This window comes from Lissotriton helveticus, chromosome 5_1, assembly GCF_964261635.1.
Source record: "Lissotriton helveticus chromosome 5_1, aLisHel1.1, whole genome shotgun sequence".
Classification (NCBI taxonomy): domain Eukaryota; kingdom Metazoa; phylum Chordata; class Amphibia; order Caudata; family Salamandridae; genus Lissotriton; species Lissotriton helveticus.
Window position 1 is genome coordinate 1,950,181,964 of NC_136065.1, and position 18,295 is coordinate 1,950,200,258.

The 18,295-nt window shown below is 46.2% G+C and overlaps 1 protein-coding gene across 2 annotated transcripts in view; it reads right to left on the reverse strand.

Moving 5' to 3' along the window:
• SRCIN1 (SRC kinase signaling inhibitor 1) overlaps window positions 1-18,295 on the reverse strand; it is an 808,310-nt gene that overhangs the window by 231,206 nt on the left and 558,809 nt on the right. For both annotated transcript variants that reach the window (XM_078645611.1, XM_078645612.1), the window contains exons 13-15: window positions 15,286-15,433; window positions 12,623-12,962; window positions 6,020-6,260 (exon numbers count right to left, since the gene is read on the reverse strand). In XM_078645611.1, the coding sequence (XP_078501737.1) occupies window positions 6,020-6,260; window positions 12,623-12,962; window positions 15,286-15,433 (729 nt within the window). The remainder of the gene's footprint in view (window positions 1-6,019; window positions 6,261-12,622; window positions 12,963-15,285; window positions 15,434-18,295) is intronic.

The window sequence follows — 18,295 nt, forward strand, 5'->3', positions numbered from 1 at the left end:
GGGGGCTCAGATGTCGAAGAACCAGGGGGAGACCTACCCCTCTTCTTTGATCTTTGCGAGGAAGCAGCAGACACGGAATCCTCCTCATCCGAAGAGAGCACCTCCTTGCGTGTCTTCATCTTCTGAAGCCAGGTAAGTAGCCGGCCTTCTCTGTCCCGAAGAGTCTTGTTCGAGAAAGTCCTGCAGATCTTGCAGTCTGTGGCCTTGTGGTCAGGATATAAGCAATAGATGCACTTATCGTGCTTATCCTCCACAAAAAGACGTTTTTTGCCACAAGAGGCACAGGACCTGAATAAGGCCTTCTTCTCCTTGTCAGACATGACGATTTGAAGCAGAAACTTGAAGAAATAAGTAGAAAAACAGTGAAAACTGAGCAGAGCTCAGTGGAGACTCCCTAGCACAACGTGCGGTAGAAAAATCTGAGGCTCTGAGCTCTCTCAGGAAGGTTCTAGAGGGTGAGGCTGCTCTGATTGGTCCTGGCAAAAGTTTGGTCTCTTTTTCACAAAAAGAGGTGGATAGAATACAAAATGAGATGAGGCCTAGGCCTGGGTTTCTCTTTTGTTTCTATGGTTTTTTATACTACCGAGGCTCCCATTCCGACGACGGGGAATGATACAAAGCATGGGAATCTATGAAAGTTCCAATACTGGGGCAACAGAGTAAACCCGAAGTCTACAGGTCTACCTTGTCAGCCCTGCACGAGCAGCTTGCCCGCTCGAGTTCGACATTGCACAAACCATGTGTGACATGCTCACCTCATTGCATCTAATATATGTCAGTCACTCCTAAGGTAGGCCCCCAAAGCCCAGGAGGCAGGAGGCATTATATTATATGTGTGGGAATATATGTGCAAACATATATACCCTGTGGTAGCATTCTAGCCATAATTCTACAGCAAGTGACCAGCGGTCCATCAGATAACATGGGCTGGCATATGGGCATTGCCTAGATGTCCAGCTCCATGATGGTCCAGCCGATTTCTTTCGTGTTTGGTGTCAAACACAGTACTTTTTAACTCCTGACACAATGGTTGTGTCTTTGTTTAACCAGCATATACTTATGTGGCACTTTAGACAGTTTCCACCAACTTAACCCAGTGTTCTCGTGCCTTGGTGGGCATTTTCGGAGGTTTGCCACCTAGACAGAAGTCTGACCTCATGGTGGGGAGTGTGTGCCGCTCTCAGAGGTCCGAGACAAATGTGAATGTGAACAAAGACCTGTGTGAGCAGGAGGTGACCCCTCCGCCCACACAGGATGGCTAGTGATTAGACCAGTGCCGTGGTGAGCCTCAAAACCTTCACTGGCACTACTGGACACAGGAACTTGTCCCCCACTCAAGGACAGACCACCCCCCTTGCTCCAGGCACTGTTTTTTTAGCTATGCAGGTGTCCACCTCCACAAGGCTGACCACACCTCTAGGGTGTTGCAGCTGAGCTGTACAGTCGAGGATGGTTTTGGCATCTTGAATTTAAGCTAGAAATCAGGTTCTAACTAGCTTTAGTGACATACAATCACAGGATGTCATCTTTACTGGAGTAGAGTAGCTGCAGGACCAGATGGCCATTAGCTACTAGTCCTCACACCCACTAAAACCCCCTAAATCCAGGATTCAAGGGGCACCCCAAACAACAGAACCTTAGAACTGACGTGATATCAAGAAGAGACCCGTGTCCACAACAAGCCAGGGCTCCACAAACATAGGTGCTAAGCTCTGCACCTGTGGCAGCGACCCTGAAACCGCTGGATTGAGACTCAACCAAGGCAACCCCTCTGCAAACTCCAGACTTCTCGAGAACTCCTTTGGGCTAGAGGAACTAGTCCTGTGCACTTGGCAGGCACAAACCGCTAAGTCCACAACCTCAAAGTCCTGCTCCTTGCGTCGCCCAGCATGGCTGCTCAAAGTCCTTGGGCAGGTGGCTTCTGGGAACTATAGTCCCAATCATCAGTGAGGCTCAGCTTTCTACAACTTTCTCCTAGTCCTCTGGATAAAGATGTCCTCAACCCGAGTGCTTGCAGGTAACAAGGTTTGTCTGTGGTCAGTCCGACTACAACCAGCTTTACTTGACACTTCAAGAGAAGACATTCACCTGCATGAATGATCAGCCCCTCCTGTGGCTCCATCTTAAAGATCTTGCATTTGTTTTTACCCTCTCTTGGCACGCCTGCCAGCTGTGCTGGCAGCGGATCCGGTTCAGCACCACGGATAGCCAAGTATACCTCTGCACCTGAGTCCCCTGTGCTAGATAGATTGGATCTGCCTGGAGACTCGTGGTCCAGGGTCAGCTCCTTGCTTAAATTCCTAAGGGTTTGGGTCAACTCGCCAGGCGAGTACCTTTTTGCTAAGGTAACCATTTCAACACCGCAAGCCTGATTGACAGCTCCATTTGACAGCTAAAGTACACCTCTACATCCTTTCCCTGAGCCAGGTAAAATTACACTAGCTGTCGTGAACTAGTCTAGAGACTCACAAGACCTTAACTCAAGTGGGTTCCGTTGAACTCACTTTCTAAGTAACTGATTGCATATATGCACTCCTCTGCACCTGCTCAGGCTGGACATGGGCAGAACCACTAATGCTGAGAAGGCCATGATTCGACCCCTCTTGTTCTGGATGCGCCTTAGGAGTACTCCCGAACTGCTCCCATATGCCGCTGCTCTATCTGAGGTAATTGACCTCGACGGTTTTAAGAAAATTGGTTGGCTTCATAAACTGAAAAGCTTGCTTACCTCAATAGGGCTCCAAGGACTATGGGATGCTAGGGATCCTGCATTACTCCCTAGTAAGGCCCAAATTAGGAAATATTACTGGGATTGGGTGGACTAGTCTTCTAGAAGTCATCACCAATGGGGGCACTTTCCTTGAGTTCAAATTGACAAGGAAATATGAATAATATTTAGAGGCCATTACAGTTCCATTGGACAGAAAGCTATACATGCAATTAAGATTCTCCTCTATTCCGGTGAATTAATTTACAGCACCCTGTGGGGAGTTTCCTACTCGATTGTGGTCTTGTCCAGGATGTCCCGTACCTGCTGAGACAATAGCCCACATATTATTCGCATGTCCACTCTACAGTGCCCCAAGGTCGAGAAGGTTAGCCCCTCTCTGCAAGAGCCTTGGAACTCGTTGCCATCAAGTAGCACTGTGCATCTTAAAATCTGATACCAGTCCGCTGATAGTGTGAGCAGTTGCCAAGTTTTTAGGCAAGATGTGGGCTATTCGAAGATCTTTTCTGAAAACTGCTAATTGATTACCTTAGGCGGAGGTTCTTAGAGTTTATGGATTTTAATTCTCACTTGTTGGTTTTATCTTGCACACCTCATTTATTCAACAGAATTTTATAGTTTTGTTTTAACTTGATACTGTAAGCATCTTAACTTTATTGTACTGTATGCACTTTATATGGTTTGAGGACAAGGAGAACCTTGACGTGGCTTACGTCATTTTTACCTGGATACTTTCCTCATAGCACTCTTATAAAGTAACGGACAATAGAGTTATGCCATTTCAAGAGACTTTAATGAGTATCAGGCAGAAATGGCCTAATCAGGACATTCTTGGCTTCCTTGTCCTGTTAGTACTTATATATTGAACTTTTAATTGTAACATTGGTGTTCATATGTATCATAGTAATTTGTACACTAGTTTTTTCTAGAGACATGTCGTTATCCATCAACTGTTCACTTGTCTATTTTTATATACTGGAGCAAAATTGTGAATGTGGAAAACTTTTATGGCACTTCCGCCAAAATAAAGTATGATGATATATATGTTTTTCCCATTGACAACAACATTAATGTTTTCACATGGCAAATTACTGATTTATGTAATGCTTTCAAATTGATAACTTTGGTTAGACTGAATGTATTGATTTCGTTTTTGGTGTCTAAAAACATATAAAAATCAAAGCTATTTTTATAAATTGGTGTTGGATTCCACTCGAGCCATGTCAATTACCTATCGTCCATGTTGGTGATGTGAATTGCAAAACACATGTTTCCATGTTTCTCGAAGTAGCCTGTCTGCTCTTTGCCACTCTACCAGGTATGAAAGAAAGGTGTACTGAGAGAGTACCTGGGGTCCATCTTTGTGTACTGTGCTAATATTTCATGGTAAGGCACCGCTGCCATACCACATAATACTTTCACCTTGCAACACATCCACTGCACTGGGTGTTGCTGGAAGGTGCCACTCTGTTGGAGCTCAAAGTTTTTCACCTCTCTACACCCAAAAAACACTACTCCGATGCTTTGCAATCCTGTAATTCATGCCACCCTTACTATATGACAAACAGCACATGAGATAATAGGAGTGGACCCCTTAGTACATTCCTTAGCACCCGTTTAGAGACATAGTCTCATTTATATTGGGGGCACTAGGTTACACTGGAAGTGCTGGAAGTAGAAAGGAGTTACTCATGTGGATGAACGTATTGCAGGAGACTCTGAGCACTGAATTTACCCGACCAGATCGCTGGCAATATCAACTAGTTCACTGCAGCATGCCATATTTGGAGATCATATTCGGTCACTGGCTGTCTTGCCCATCCCTTGTAATAGTAAGACTTGGGGAGCATTCTTTACAGGACGAGGAAGACTTTCTTGTGGACATGCTAACTAGATTGAATAGGACAGTACCATTCTTGCCTATGTTAATAGGAATGCTTAAATCCACAGAATAGAATTTTGAACAGCCAGTTAAGTCTGTTGTAATAACACCAAGGGTGGACAAAAATGCTAGACATGTCCACCATACATCAAGGGTCAAGTACCCCATGATTCCTTAGTAGGTCACACGGGTATGAAGAGGGCTAATTCTCAGGGCACTGCAGATGCTAAAGCGGCAAATGAAAAATGACTCATTTTAACACGTTCAGTAAATGTGAGGGAATTTGAAACTGGAGGCTAAAAAGTTAGTAGACTTGGTTTAATTTATGGGAGCAGTGTAAATGCATCAAATAGAATATAGTATGCTATGAATTTAGAAAACTTCCAACCTTTGAACGACAACTAGTTAATGAAGCCACAGGTTGTGAAATTGGCTGCGACATTTTTTTGCCATGTTGAAATGGCTGCGAAAAATACACTGGCTTCTTCCATTTCCAGCTTAAAGGACAATTGTTCAGGCCCTCATCCTTTCTAGATTAGAATATGGCAATGTCATTTATTTAGGAATTGACAAATCTTCTATGAGGAGAGTGCAAGTAGTTAAAAACACGACAGCCAGGCTGCTTTATAGCCTCCCCAAAAGTGCATCAGCCTCCTTTCTTTTGAGGGAGCTGCACTGGTTAAAAGCCGAGAAAATGATTAATTCAAGGCTCTGTGATATGTGCACAGAGTCAGACGAGGAGCTAGCCCTTGATATCTTCATGGGATGGTGAGACTACATCAACCGGCTCGCGCAGTACGATCTAGTGATCTCACAAAATGCTCGGTTCCAAGAGTGAAACGGACACGCATGAGGAGCCGATCTTTTACCTATATGGGCCCCAAGCTCGGGAATGTAATTGCTGCCTGCCTCACTGTCCGCTTTTCGTTAACAGCTGAAGACCTGGTTGTTCTAGATGCATACTGTGGCTGCACTCTATCAGACTTGAAGCACCAGGAAAACCTGTTTGGGTAGCTGTTGCGCTATACAAGCTTGAATAATAACTATAATAGTTGCCATTGATCCACATTTTGATAACTACATTGAAAAGAAGACCTATGATCTGAAAAGGACGACAAAAAAAGCGGGCTGGAGAGAAACTTGATTAAATAAAGCAGGAACAAATGTTTTTCCAAGAGCGCCAGCTGCATATACTGACTAAGGTCCTGGAAATCTAGTGGACAAGAAGGAGGTGCACGCTCCATGATGAAGATATCAGAGTTGTCAAGTCAGAAACACATTTTGTACATACAAAAATCCCTTCAATCTTTAGTTTTGCTGTGACCTTCCAACTACAAGCTGAGAGGATACGGACATGAGATTCTTCAAGTGGTACTGACGCAGACTGAGTGTGGCATCACACATCTTACCTGAACCTCTGCGCCCATTAGGGTCTATTTTCGTCGTTCCCTTAGACGTGTGCATTGGTTTGGTGGGTTTGTGCTCTGGTGTAGACGTTGTGCTGCTGCTCTGCTTGTGCTTGGCTGCGAACTCCAGGTCTGGAATGGCTTTCATAAGTTCAGCCTGAGTCTCCTCTAGGAGGCGGTTTATGTCCTTGGCGCTGTACTGGGTCAGAGCTGCCCTCTTTTCCTCCCAATCACGTTCTGCCGCCTGCCAACAAAGTCAACAAGAACATCGTAAGAAAGGCAAAGGTGGAAAAATATATGTTCCCAACAGGTGGAGGACAGAATTATGGCCAGTTGTACAGTATTAATTCATATAAATAAGAAAGGAAACCGACAAACTAGAGCCATGGTGGGTCTCACATTTAAATGTTTTTCCATATTCTTTCCAAACTCATCCACCAGATGGCAGAAAAATGAATAACATGTGAATGTAAAATAAGTTAGGGTTGCAAAGATTTTAAAGCCAACAAAAAGGATCTCAGACAATACAGGAGTAATAGTGCCCACTAAATACACAGCTAAAAAAAAAAGAGTTGAGTCAAAGCAGGGCCAGAATACAGTGCGTACAAACACACACACTGTACCCCACCCCCATAGACAATAGCAGATCAGAGAAAATACACGACAAAAGGTGTGCTCCTAACTATACAGAGCCAACCGCAGAACCAGGTTAAAAATGGGTAAGACAATTATGATCGAAGGGAAATACTGTATACTATGAGAAACAATAAGAACCCTGAAAAATAGAGTCAGACAGAGCGACATTGCAAGGGTCAGAAGGGAAACCCTGAACGTACGGGCAAACTGGATTCCTGACAATAGAGCCAACACCTGCCTACGGACTATAAATGAGCAGCAGAGAAACAGACCGTACAGATGCTGGGGTCTGACTTTGGATCACAAAGTACAGATACACAACAGAAACCATGGGCAGTGCATGATCAAGAGAAACACAGAAGGGATACACTCTATAGCAGTCTCCAGCCCCCTCGGGGTCCACGATGCCTATTTGAGGGGTATGTGTCTTAAGAAAATAGATTAATATTAGCAGGTAATTAAAATGTATATAAATAAAGAAGCAACATTTAAAATTTTAAAACATTCTGTAAATGTGCCGGAATTTGACACTGGAGGCTAAAAGGTAAGTTAGTATCCTTGGACGGATTTGTGAGAGCAATGTAAAAACATCAAACAGAATATAGTTTGGACGATGGGTGGCCTCAATTGAATTTAGAAAAGCTCCGACATTCAGATTAAAATCAAAATCTGGATTGGTTTATAACTGTTTGTGAGTGAAGTAAAATATTTCATAATTTGTGTGATGAATACTTTTTTGCTGTTCGATTCATCGAAATTGCTTAGGCCGCGGTCCCTGGATTCCAATAATGACTCAGTGGGGGTCCTTGGATTCAAATAAGGATTCAGTTGGGGGTCTCAGATTCCAGTAATGATTTGGTGGGGTCAGTGGAAGTTACAGAATTTAAAGAACTATCCTGTAGTGGACTTGCTCTTTCACAGCGCAGTTCCCTCTGGTAGTGATGCAGTCCTCGTGTATATACTGCTGCTGATCCGGAGGTCAGGAGTTCGAGGCCTCCAATCGCAGATTTCTGCCCTGACTGACCTTCTGTCTCCCTTTCTGCATTTTCTGTCTCTGGCTATTTTTCTCTTTCTCTTTTATTCTGCCCTTTGACTTGCATTTTTCGTTTTTCCTCTTTCCTCCGGTTTTCTCCCTCGCCACCCCTGCCACTGCGATCCTCCTTGGCCCCAGCCCCTCCTGTGTCCTTCTCTCTGTCTCTTCTGCTTTTTTCTTTTTACCTGCCTCCGTTTGCTCTTTTCCTTTTCCTCTTGTTTTCTCCCTCATCGCAGGCTGCCTTGATCCCCCGTGTCACCGCCCCCCTCCTGTGTCCTTTCCTGCTCCCACGTTTTCCCGCCTCCCAGCTGTCCCCCCGTAGCACTACTTAATGGCAGCCGTAATCAGCGGCACACCGTGCGGCAAGCCCTTCTGAACCCGTCCGTGCCCGGACCATGCCCAGCACCAGGGACCCTGGTTCTTGGACTTTCCACCACTACGAGTACAGCAGCCTCCTCGCGCTCAATCCTGGATGACTCAACACCTGTCATCTAGCATCACAGAAGGCGGCCCAGGGACCCTTCACCTGCCAGAACTGCAACCGCACCTTTACACACGCAGACACGCCAGCTCCTCTCGCAGCCCAGCTGACCAACAACGTACCAAACTGGCTTAACTGCATGCTCCTCAACTTGCGGTCCCTCGACAAAAACGCCACAGAAATCTGGGACCTCCTCGACGCCACCTCCCCAGAGAGTTTTCCTCACAGAAACATGGACTAACCTCTGCTCTGGACCGGACATTGCCATCGCCATCCCCCAACGGCTACAAAATCACCCACAAGGACTGCCACAATTGCCCAGGAGGAGGCATCTCCATAATCCACAAGAACACCCTCTGACTAACCACACACACTGATGACCCAATGACAACCATGGAACACCTCCAATTCCAGCTCCAGACCAATCCAAAAACCACCCTCATCTACAGGCCCTCTGAACGCCTTTTACAGACGCCATTATAGACCTCATCGCACCCCAGGCTCTTGCATCCACTGACTACATCCTACTCGGAGACCTCAACTTCCACATGGACAACCCCAGTGACCAGAACATCGCTTCCCTACTGAAGAACCTCACCTACATCGGACTCAAACAACTAGTCACCGCACCGACCCACACAAACAGACACATGCTCTACCCAGTCTTCTCCGCAAACAGATCATCAGCGACAGCCACACCACTGAACTCTCATGGACCGACCACCACTGCGTACATCTCGCCTTCGACACACTCACCATACACCATCGTCCTCACCACCCCTTTGCAGCTGGATCAAGGCCACCAAAGAACTTCTCGTCCACTCCCTCAGTCCAACCACTCCACCAACACCAACGGACACCGACACCGACACGGCAGCACACAACCTCCACCAATGGATATCCAGCTACGCGGAGACTCTGGCACCCCTCAACAAAAGACCTGGTGAGCAACGCGCCAAGAAGGTCAACTGGTTCACCCCTGCCCTCCACAAATTCAGACGCCCATGTTACCGGCAAATCCGCCATCAATGCACACCTCCACCTCCTCAAAACCACAAAGAAAACAACCCTACAAAACAGAATCAACGCCAACGCACACGACATTAAAGAACTCCTTGCCATCGTCAAGTAGTTCGCCAGGCTCAAAAGCAAGACCACATGCATCCCTTCCAAGGTCTCTGCAATAAACTCGGCACCTTCTTCCACCACAAGATCAGGCAGATGTATGAGAGCTTCCACACCCTAGACCCTGCCACTTTGCCCACCACCACCTTACGCAAGCACGCCGCACCCCAACAGACCGTGTTCTGTTGGACCCCGCTCATAACAGAGGACACACTCAAGACCATGAAGTGCATCTACTCAGGAGCCCCAACGGATCCATGCCCGTAGCACATCTTCCACAGGGCAGCAGCCGCCATCCTCCACAACTCCGCTGCACCATCACCTGCTCCATCGTAACCGCCTTCCTGATGCAGCGGAGCGGATAGGTGAGCCGTATTTCTCGGAGCGGGAGCAGCGACAATACGTTGAGTGTCCACATACTCCGCTGCAGTCTGATGAAGCAGCACATGAATCTATAAGAGGTTGGCTGCATTTCTCCGGGGCAAATTCCTAGCGTGAGAAGAAGTTGTATGTAGCACCACACCACACACTGTAGATAGTTTTTGTTTAGTCACTTGGTCCTGAGGAACCACAAACTGATCTATTAGAGACATTTACAGGCGAGAAACATGTTGACCACTAAGGGGTAGAGCGCAATTTTTGTCAGATTAAAACAAAATAGTCACCCTCCTTCTTTTATTTTTTAATCAGGTTGTGACCTCTCCAGAATAAAAATAATTATAGAGGATTCCCTTACCTGTTTTAACCCATACACCACATCTACATCTTACTAGGCCCCTCACACCCATGGCACCTATACGGCAAGGAACAAAAGATCTCCGATAAAGAGCCCCATTATGGGTGCCCGTCGAGCATTGCACACCGGCTCGATGAGGAGCAGACCCATATGATGAAGCATGACACCTAGCTTTCTGGGTGTGTGAGGGTCCTAGTTCCGAAAGGATGTATTCCACACCTCCCCACCACTGTGAGTACTCACCGAGTGGTCGACTTGCCACCGAGGAAAACAGCATCTTTCTTGTCATCTAGCTTTATCCAGGGCAAGTAAGGTGGACCTTTATCAAGCCCTTATTGTCCCCTTCGTTGTTGACCATCGTAACCGCCACCATCCCTGAAGACTGGAAACATGAAGGGATCAACCAGCTACGGAAAGAGCCGTCCTCAGATCCGACTGACCTCAAGAACTTCAGCCCCATCTCCCTCCTCACCTTCCCAGCCAAGGTCATCGTGAAGGCCATCAATGCCCAACTCTCCATGTTCTTAGAAGTAAACCACTTCCTGGACACCTCCCAATCCGGTTTCTGAAGCAACCTCAGCACGGAGACTGCACTCCTCATTGCCACCGACTACATCCGCTCCCTCTTTGAACGTAGCGAGACCGCAGCCCTCATCCTACTGGAACTCTCGGCAGCCTTCAACACAGTCTCCTACCGCACCCGAATCAAGACACTCCATGCCATCGGCATCCGTCACAAGGCACTGGACTGGATCCACTCCTTCCTCACCATCCAAACCCAGTGAGTCGGACTACACCCGTTCCTCTCAGAACCCACAGAGATCAGATGCAGAGTGCCACAAGGCTCCTACCTGAGCCCCACCCTCTTAAAAGTCTAGATGGCCCCCCTCACAGCCATCATCAGAATCCACATACTTAAAATCTTCTCCTACGGTGACACCCAGCTGATCCTCTCCCTCACCAATGAACTCGCAACCGCTAAAACCAACTTCCACAGCGGAATGAAGGCCGTCGCTACCCGGATAAATGACAGTTGCCTCAAGTTCAACTTGGACAAGACAGAAGTACTCATTGCTCACAATGAACCGCCAAATTAACACGGTCTCCTCAGCCTGCTTCCACACACTCCACCTGCTGCGAAAGACATTCAGATGGATCCCCAAAGAATCCAGAAAGACGATCACCCATGCACTCATCACCAGCAGACTCGACTATGGCAAGGCACCCTACTCCGGTGTCACCCAGAAACAGCTCAAGAAACTACAGAAAGTCCAAAACACCACAGTCAGACTGGTCCTCGACATCCCCCGCCACAGTCACACTTCGCACCATCTTCAACAACTCCAGTGGCTCCCAGTCGACAAGAGAATCACCTACAAGCTCCTCAGACATGCCTACAAAGCTCTCCTTGACAAAGGTCCAGCATACCTGAACCACTACCTCGCATTCCACATGCCCTCCAGACAACTCCATACCGCCCAGCTTGCCCTGTTCTCCATTCCCAGGATCCACAAGACCAGAACCGGAGAAAGATCCTTCACCTACCTCGCAGCAAATACCTGGAACATCCTGCCCCTCCACCTCAGGCAATCCGATTTGTGGGCCCAATTCAAGAAGGAGCTCAAGACCTGGCTTTTCAAATGATCCTTCCCCTAGAGGGATGAGCACCCCCAGCACCTTGAGACCCTCTTTTTTTAAGCCCCTGATTCATTGACTGCGCTATACTGTAAGGAAAAATAGACTCCTGACAATGCAGTGTTAGAAAAAAACGAATGGCAGGCTCTATAAAGCCAAATCAGAAAAAGACAGCACAAGGGATCTGTACGTAGCAGACAATATAGTGCCAACTGTGGACTCTACAGGACAGGGGATGCTTGAGTATAAATGGAACACTGGACTTATACAGGTTTCGTAGAATCATCAATGGTTGGTCTCCTACGTCAAAGCATTGACATACTCCTTTAAGAGACTAGCAAACAATTGTGTCCTCTAACTACTAATAATATTGGTGTTTCAAACCGCTTAGAAAAAGTTGCAGAGTGCCTCTTTTCAGTGTTTGTGCTTTTCTTATGGCATCCGCTTACTATAGAACTGTCAAGGGTCCGACTCATCTTTTTTCTATAAGCAGCACAAAACCCTGCTTTTACAACAATTTCTGGATTAACTCTTCTCAGGCTAGGTGATTGCCTACCTTTTTTGTGCAACAGACACTTAGGGTGATTTGTGCGCTTGATAAATCCACTTATATTAAAGTGTAACAGGAAACTTGAAAAATATATAACCAGAGAGAAACACACTACTATGCTATATTTACAAATCTAGACCCTGTATGTTTTTGGCACATAATTTTGATAGGTAAAACCCTGCAGCATGTCTCTGTGGAGAAACATTTTACACCCTCAGTTCTGAGACTCAGAACAGATGAAAAGGTGTTATTACTGCGTCATCTCTCAGTGTGATCTGAGGCCCTCATAATGATGCAGTAATACCACACTAAATACAAAATGTACCCTGTGGTATTAGTAATTTCCACAGTTGTTTAGCAACACCCTTTTGGTTGAGCGCTCCTAATGAGGCCCAAAACCTAAGCCTTACCTCGACGGAGACAGATTTGTCTGCACTCATCCTCTTGCTTGGAACTTCAGGACCAGTCTGAGTCTTGACTGCCACCATCTCCCCAGCTCGGGAAGGATTATGACTGCGCTGTGGATTGGTCTGGCTGCCAGAGCCGCTTTGGTTGTACCCAGGACTCCCGTGGCTCGGAGACTCCCAGCTAGGAGTTTGTGAAGAGGTCAGTTCATGAAAGTTCATCATAGGGGGGCTTGTAGGAAACTCAAAGTCTGATGTCTTGGTAAATTCGTTTTCAGCAATCACCTGTTTTGGGGATTGGTTGTGGAGGTTGTCTGCTGGAGTCCACACGCCTTCTTCTACTTGCCTGCCAGGAAAGGAAAGTGAACAATAAAATGGAAGTCAACAGAGCAAACGCCATGGGGTTTAAAAATATACTATATCTTTGGCATGTTTCTTTATTAGTCCACCAGATGATCTTAGAAAACCTCTGGTGAAACATGGCTAGTGGACAAGACAGTTTGCTCCCAGATAAAGTGTTATTTGAAAATCACCCGGGGATGAAGTGACTTATTTCAGTAAGGAGGAGTAAATATTTCCAACATAGGTAGTTAGGTTTGAAAGACTTCGCCTGTGGATCAACAAGAAATAATTAGTATCATGGGTGACTGAAGAAGAAAGATGTTTTATAGGGGTCAAGAAGGAGGGACATGTGATTTACTCCTAATGGTTTGTTTGCAAACATTATGGTGAGAAACCCCTATAAGCATAAATGGGTTTGCATAATTTCATGGTTCTAGGGAGAAACGTTTAATGTATATTATGCTAAGCAAGAGTTTTAAGGTAATGGGGAGAAGAGTTGGCCTAACGGCTAGGGCGGTAGACCTCAAATCTGGGGAACCAGGTTTGAGTCTTGGCCAGGACGCACATCATCCTGTGATTCTGGGCAAATCACTTAACCTCCCCGTGCCTAACAAAAATGAATGTGTCCTCATGTAACGCAACTGGTGCTCATGTAAAGTGCTCTGATACCCTATACATTTGGGTGAAGTTTGTGCTATAAAAAAACTCTGTAAACATTTTTTTTTTTAAATGGCAATGTAAGTATGTTGTGGAGTTATTGAGAATTAGGTTCATGGTTACAGGGAGAACTTTTCATGAGCATTATAAAAAAAATCCAACATTCCCTTCCACCTCTATGCAGACGACACCCAGATCTATCTCCAAACCTCCTCCATGGACGAAATCCAAAGACTAAACAACACTCTAAGAGAAGTCCAGCACTGGCTATCACTCAATCACTTGAAACTCAACCAAGACAAAACAGAAATCCTTCTCAATTCAAATAAGGAGCAGAACTCCCAAGTGACAGACTGGCTGAAAGCCACTGATGCTCTTAACTGCAATCTCACCCTGGCTGGCTCAATGAAATCACTGGGAATCACACTGGACCCAAAATTAGACATGACCAAACACATCAAAAAACTCCGCCAAGAGCACCTCCCTCAACCTTAAACTGCTCAACAAAATAAAACCCTTCATCCCTCCAAATGACCTTAAACAAGCTTATCAAGCCCTAGTGCTGTCCAGACTGGACTATGGGAATGCAACCCTCACAGGAACAGCAAAATCCCACCTGGCTCCCCTCAGCGCAACTCTGAATGCAGCAGCCAGAATGGTCACCGGAGTAAAGAAATTTGAATACATCTCACCTGCACTTAGAGAACTAAAATGGCTCCCAATACAAATGCGAGCTAACTTCAGAACTGCCTGTCTCACGCACAAAGCTCTGCACACCAGGAAACCTGCCTACCTGGCCGCAAAACTCAAAAAAGCAGGCCAAACATGGAGCCTCAGGAGTAGCAACACTTTCCTCATCCCTCCGAGAACTTGCAAACAAAAAAAACACATCTCGATCCTTCTCTGGAAATGCGCCCAAAATCTGGAACTCCATCCCAGTCCATATCAGGACCACCCCCTCCTTTGTAAACTTCAAAAGGCAACTCAAAGACCTCTACCTCAACCGATCCCTTCCGAATGGATAGCTGCTGCACAAACGTAAACTCCTGCACACTGCAGCACTCAGCCACCTGAACACTAAGACTTCTACCTCACCCACCTTCCGAATGGTCCCTGGGCCCCCTCCTGGAAAGGGTCCCCACAAAAGTCAATTTGTATACTACTCCTATACACTGTGATTTCCTGCTAGCAATGTGATATTATACTCTCAGACTTTTGATTCGTCATGACTCAATATGTTTAATACTGTTTTTCTTTGATTGATTTCACCACTACTTATGTTGTAAAGCGCTCCGATACCTTCGGGTCTGGCTAGCGCTATATAAAACTCCTAAATAAATAAATAAATGTGTGCTAAGGGATAGTTTTAAGGACACGGTAATGTACATATGTTGAAGGGTTATAGAGAAAAATGTCTTCCAGGGACAGAAGTCTAATGTGTGTATACTGAAGTAGGATTATAAAGGGATGGGCAAGTGATGTTTTGTAGGGCTATAGAAAAAATAAGTGGAAGAGAATGTCTCCTGTAGCTTTTTAGGGTCAGTGGATGGGCTGGCAATACCTGATAAGGGCATAGTTCCTTGAGCACCAAGGTAGACATTCTCCAGGAAAGAGAGCTTGAGCACTCTCTGCATGTAAAGGAAGAGGTAATTATGCAATGAGGTTCTCACCTTCGGATCTGAGCCAGTGTATCAGTCATTGATTTACAGCGTTTCAGTAAAGTATCCAGTCTCTGGGGTTCTTCCTTCAGGAATTTCACAGCTTCCACTTCGACACGCAAGATCACACGCATTTTACTCTGCAAACTGGGGAAATGAGCTGTAAGAAAGGAAAAAGGTAGAAACCAGGGAAGTAGAAATGTTGCCATGCAAATATCACTCTGCAACAAACTGAAGGACCAAGAATCAGCACTTATCTATCTTCTTTTTAGACACATTCTCTGTCCTCAACTCCCTGCTCTACCTCGCAGCAGCCATGAAGCATAAAATCTCTCTACTAGTGATTACTTTTTTGCTCGCTTCCCAACAGACATTTTTATCTTGCAGCATATCCTCATGCCAGATACACCAGACCTTATTGGAGAAGGAAGAAACTCTTCATAACAGACAATTTAAAAGCAGGCAGGAGATACATGCTTCGGACCCTTCTATAAACAGTCCTATGCAAGATTATTCTAGAACTAGTTATGATATTCCTCTGAAGTAAGAATATTTTTTAATCAGATGTTGTGACCCAAAAGAGGAAAGGTTGCAAATTTGTTGAGAAGGTAGGGTGTGCGCCTCTATATTTTAAATAATGATCTTCTAAATGTATCCATATGAGATAGCTATGCACTAATGAAACTCCACTTCGTTTCACTCTCCTAACAAGAAATTACTTGATGGTAAAAAAAAAAATTAAGGCATTTATGTGAGCTCTCTGCAACTCAGTAACATGCCCTATTACAGTCAAAATAAGTCTCTTGTAGGCGTAGATGTTTTTTTATATAAAACAAAGAAAACAATACAAAAAAAGATGTTCTCAGGTGAATGCCATCAATTCCAACGCACAGATTATAGTTCAATACAGAATGAAATGATCTACAAACAAAGATTAGGGTCCGTCTGATTCTTGCACTGCCTCATCCAGGCCTGACATGGGCGGGTCACAAATGGCTCCCCGATGACTATTCCACACCCCCCAAATCTTAAACCACTTCCGCGGGCAACCCCGGGCCACATAAACTGACTTTTCTCTGAACATACACCAATCAAGGTCCTCCGCCCACTTGATGACCCAGGGCAGCTGGCTAGCCCACCAGAGTTGAGCAATATTCCTCTTAGCCACCATATACGTCAACGTAACCCACTGTTTCTGATACACACTTAAATCGGATGGTTCCCAAACATTCAATAGACATCTCCGAGCCTCTGGCCTTACCTCCACTCCCAACCCCTCTCCCAACTCGGCATGGATCCCAGCCCAGTATGTCTGTATCATGTCACAATGCCACAATGTATGCATCAAGGTACCCTCTTCTCCACACTCTCTCCTACAAGCACTGCTCTCAGCCGCCCCATTCGCACCAGGCGCGGCCCCGTGATATAAGCCCTATGCAGGATCTTTAGCTGCACCAATCGGAGCCGCATCTGGATAGCCACCACATTAGGAGAGGACACCGCTTCCACTCAATCCTCGTCCTCTAACTCGAGCCCATCTGCACTCCACTGAGCTCTAATTTTCAACAATGGGTTCGCGGAATGATTAACCAGTTTTCGATAAATTAGCGATATTGTTTTCTCCGGGATATGCCCATCCAACACCCGGTCCTCCAGAGGGGATGCCTCCGGAAGATCCGTGTCTTTAGGGACATGTGCAGCAAGAGCATGCCTCACCTGTAGATAATGGAAGTATTCATTTTGGTGTAATTTATATTGCTCCACAAGGGACTCAAACATGTGGACCGAGCCTTTCCCCCACACATCTTTTATCCTAGTAATTCCGTTGAGGTCCCATCTATTGAAACCTTTGGTCTTCCACATGCTGCCCAGCTTCTCAGAGTTAAATAGGGGGGTGGCCAGTGTGAGTTTACCCTCCCACCCAAGACTTTTATTGGCAGCGTGCCACACCCGTACCACATGAGCAGTCGGACCAGTCAGAGGAAATCTACCAGGTCTAGAATACAAAGCTCTATCAATCATCCCTCCAGGGGCTTGACCTCGATCCATGGCGTAGCCCGGATCTCCCGGGATCCCAAACACTATATGGTTCACTGCAGCCAATTGAGAGGCCCAGTAGTAGTTGCGCAAATCTGGAAGCCCGATCCCACGATCATACCAAGGGAGGGTCAACTTGCTAAAAGCTATACGGGCGCTGCCACCCCAAAGGAGCTGCCTCTGGAGGGCCTCAATCTCCCTAAAATATGCGGCCGGCACTGGGTCCATCGAGTTCTGCAAAGTATACAAAAACCGAGGCAGCGCCATCATCTTGAACAACACAGCCCTCCCGAGCAGAGAGAGAGGAAAGGACCTCCAGCATTCCACGTCTTTCCTACACCTGCTCAACGGAACAGCCAAATTACTATCATATCTCAGCTTAGGGTCAAGCGTAATATATATACCCAGGTACCGAAATCCCGATGTCTCAATCCGCACAGGACACGACTGCGGGATCACCAGCGGGTCACCCACCACCACGAACATCACCGACTTAGCCCAGTTAATGAACAATCCAGAGTACCATCTAAAGATAGCAAACACATCCAGGAAAGGAATCCCCTGGCCTGGTGAGGTAAAGCAATACGTCATCGGCATACAGCGAAATCTTATCCTCCCATTCGGAAGTCCACCGCAAACCCCGGATCGACCTATCCCACCTCACCCATGCAGCCAGCGGCTCCATCGCGAGTGCGAAGAGTAGCGGGGACAGTGGGCACTCCTGCCTGGTGCCCCTTTCCAACTGAAAATCACGAGACTTGCAATTATTAACAATCACTCTAGCTAGGGGCTTTGTGTAGAACAGGTGTACCCAGCTGATAAACTCACTTCCAAAGCCCAACTTCTCCAACACAGCAAATAAATACCGCCACTCCACCCTATCAAACGCCATCGACGCATCCAAGGAGACCAACACCGTCGGCTCATGTATTTTCGAGGACTCCTTGCAAACAGCGCAGATTCAACGCCGTATTTCGACATGGCA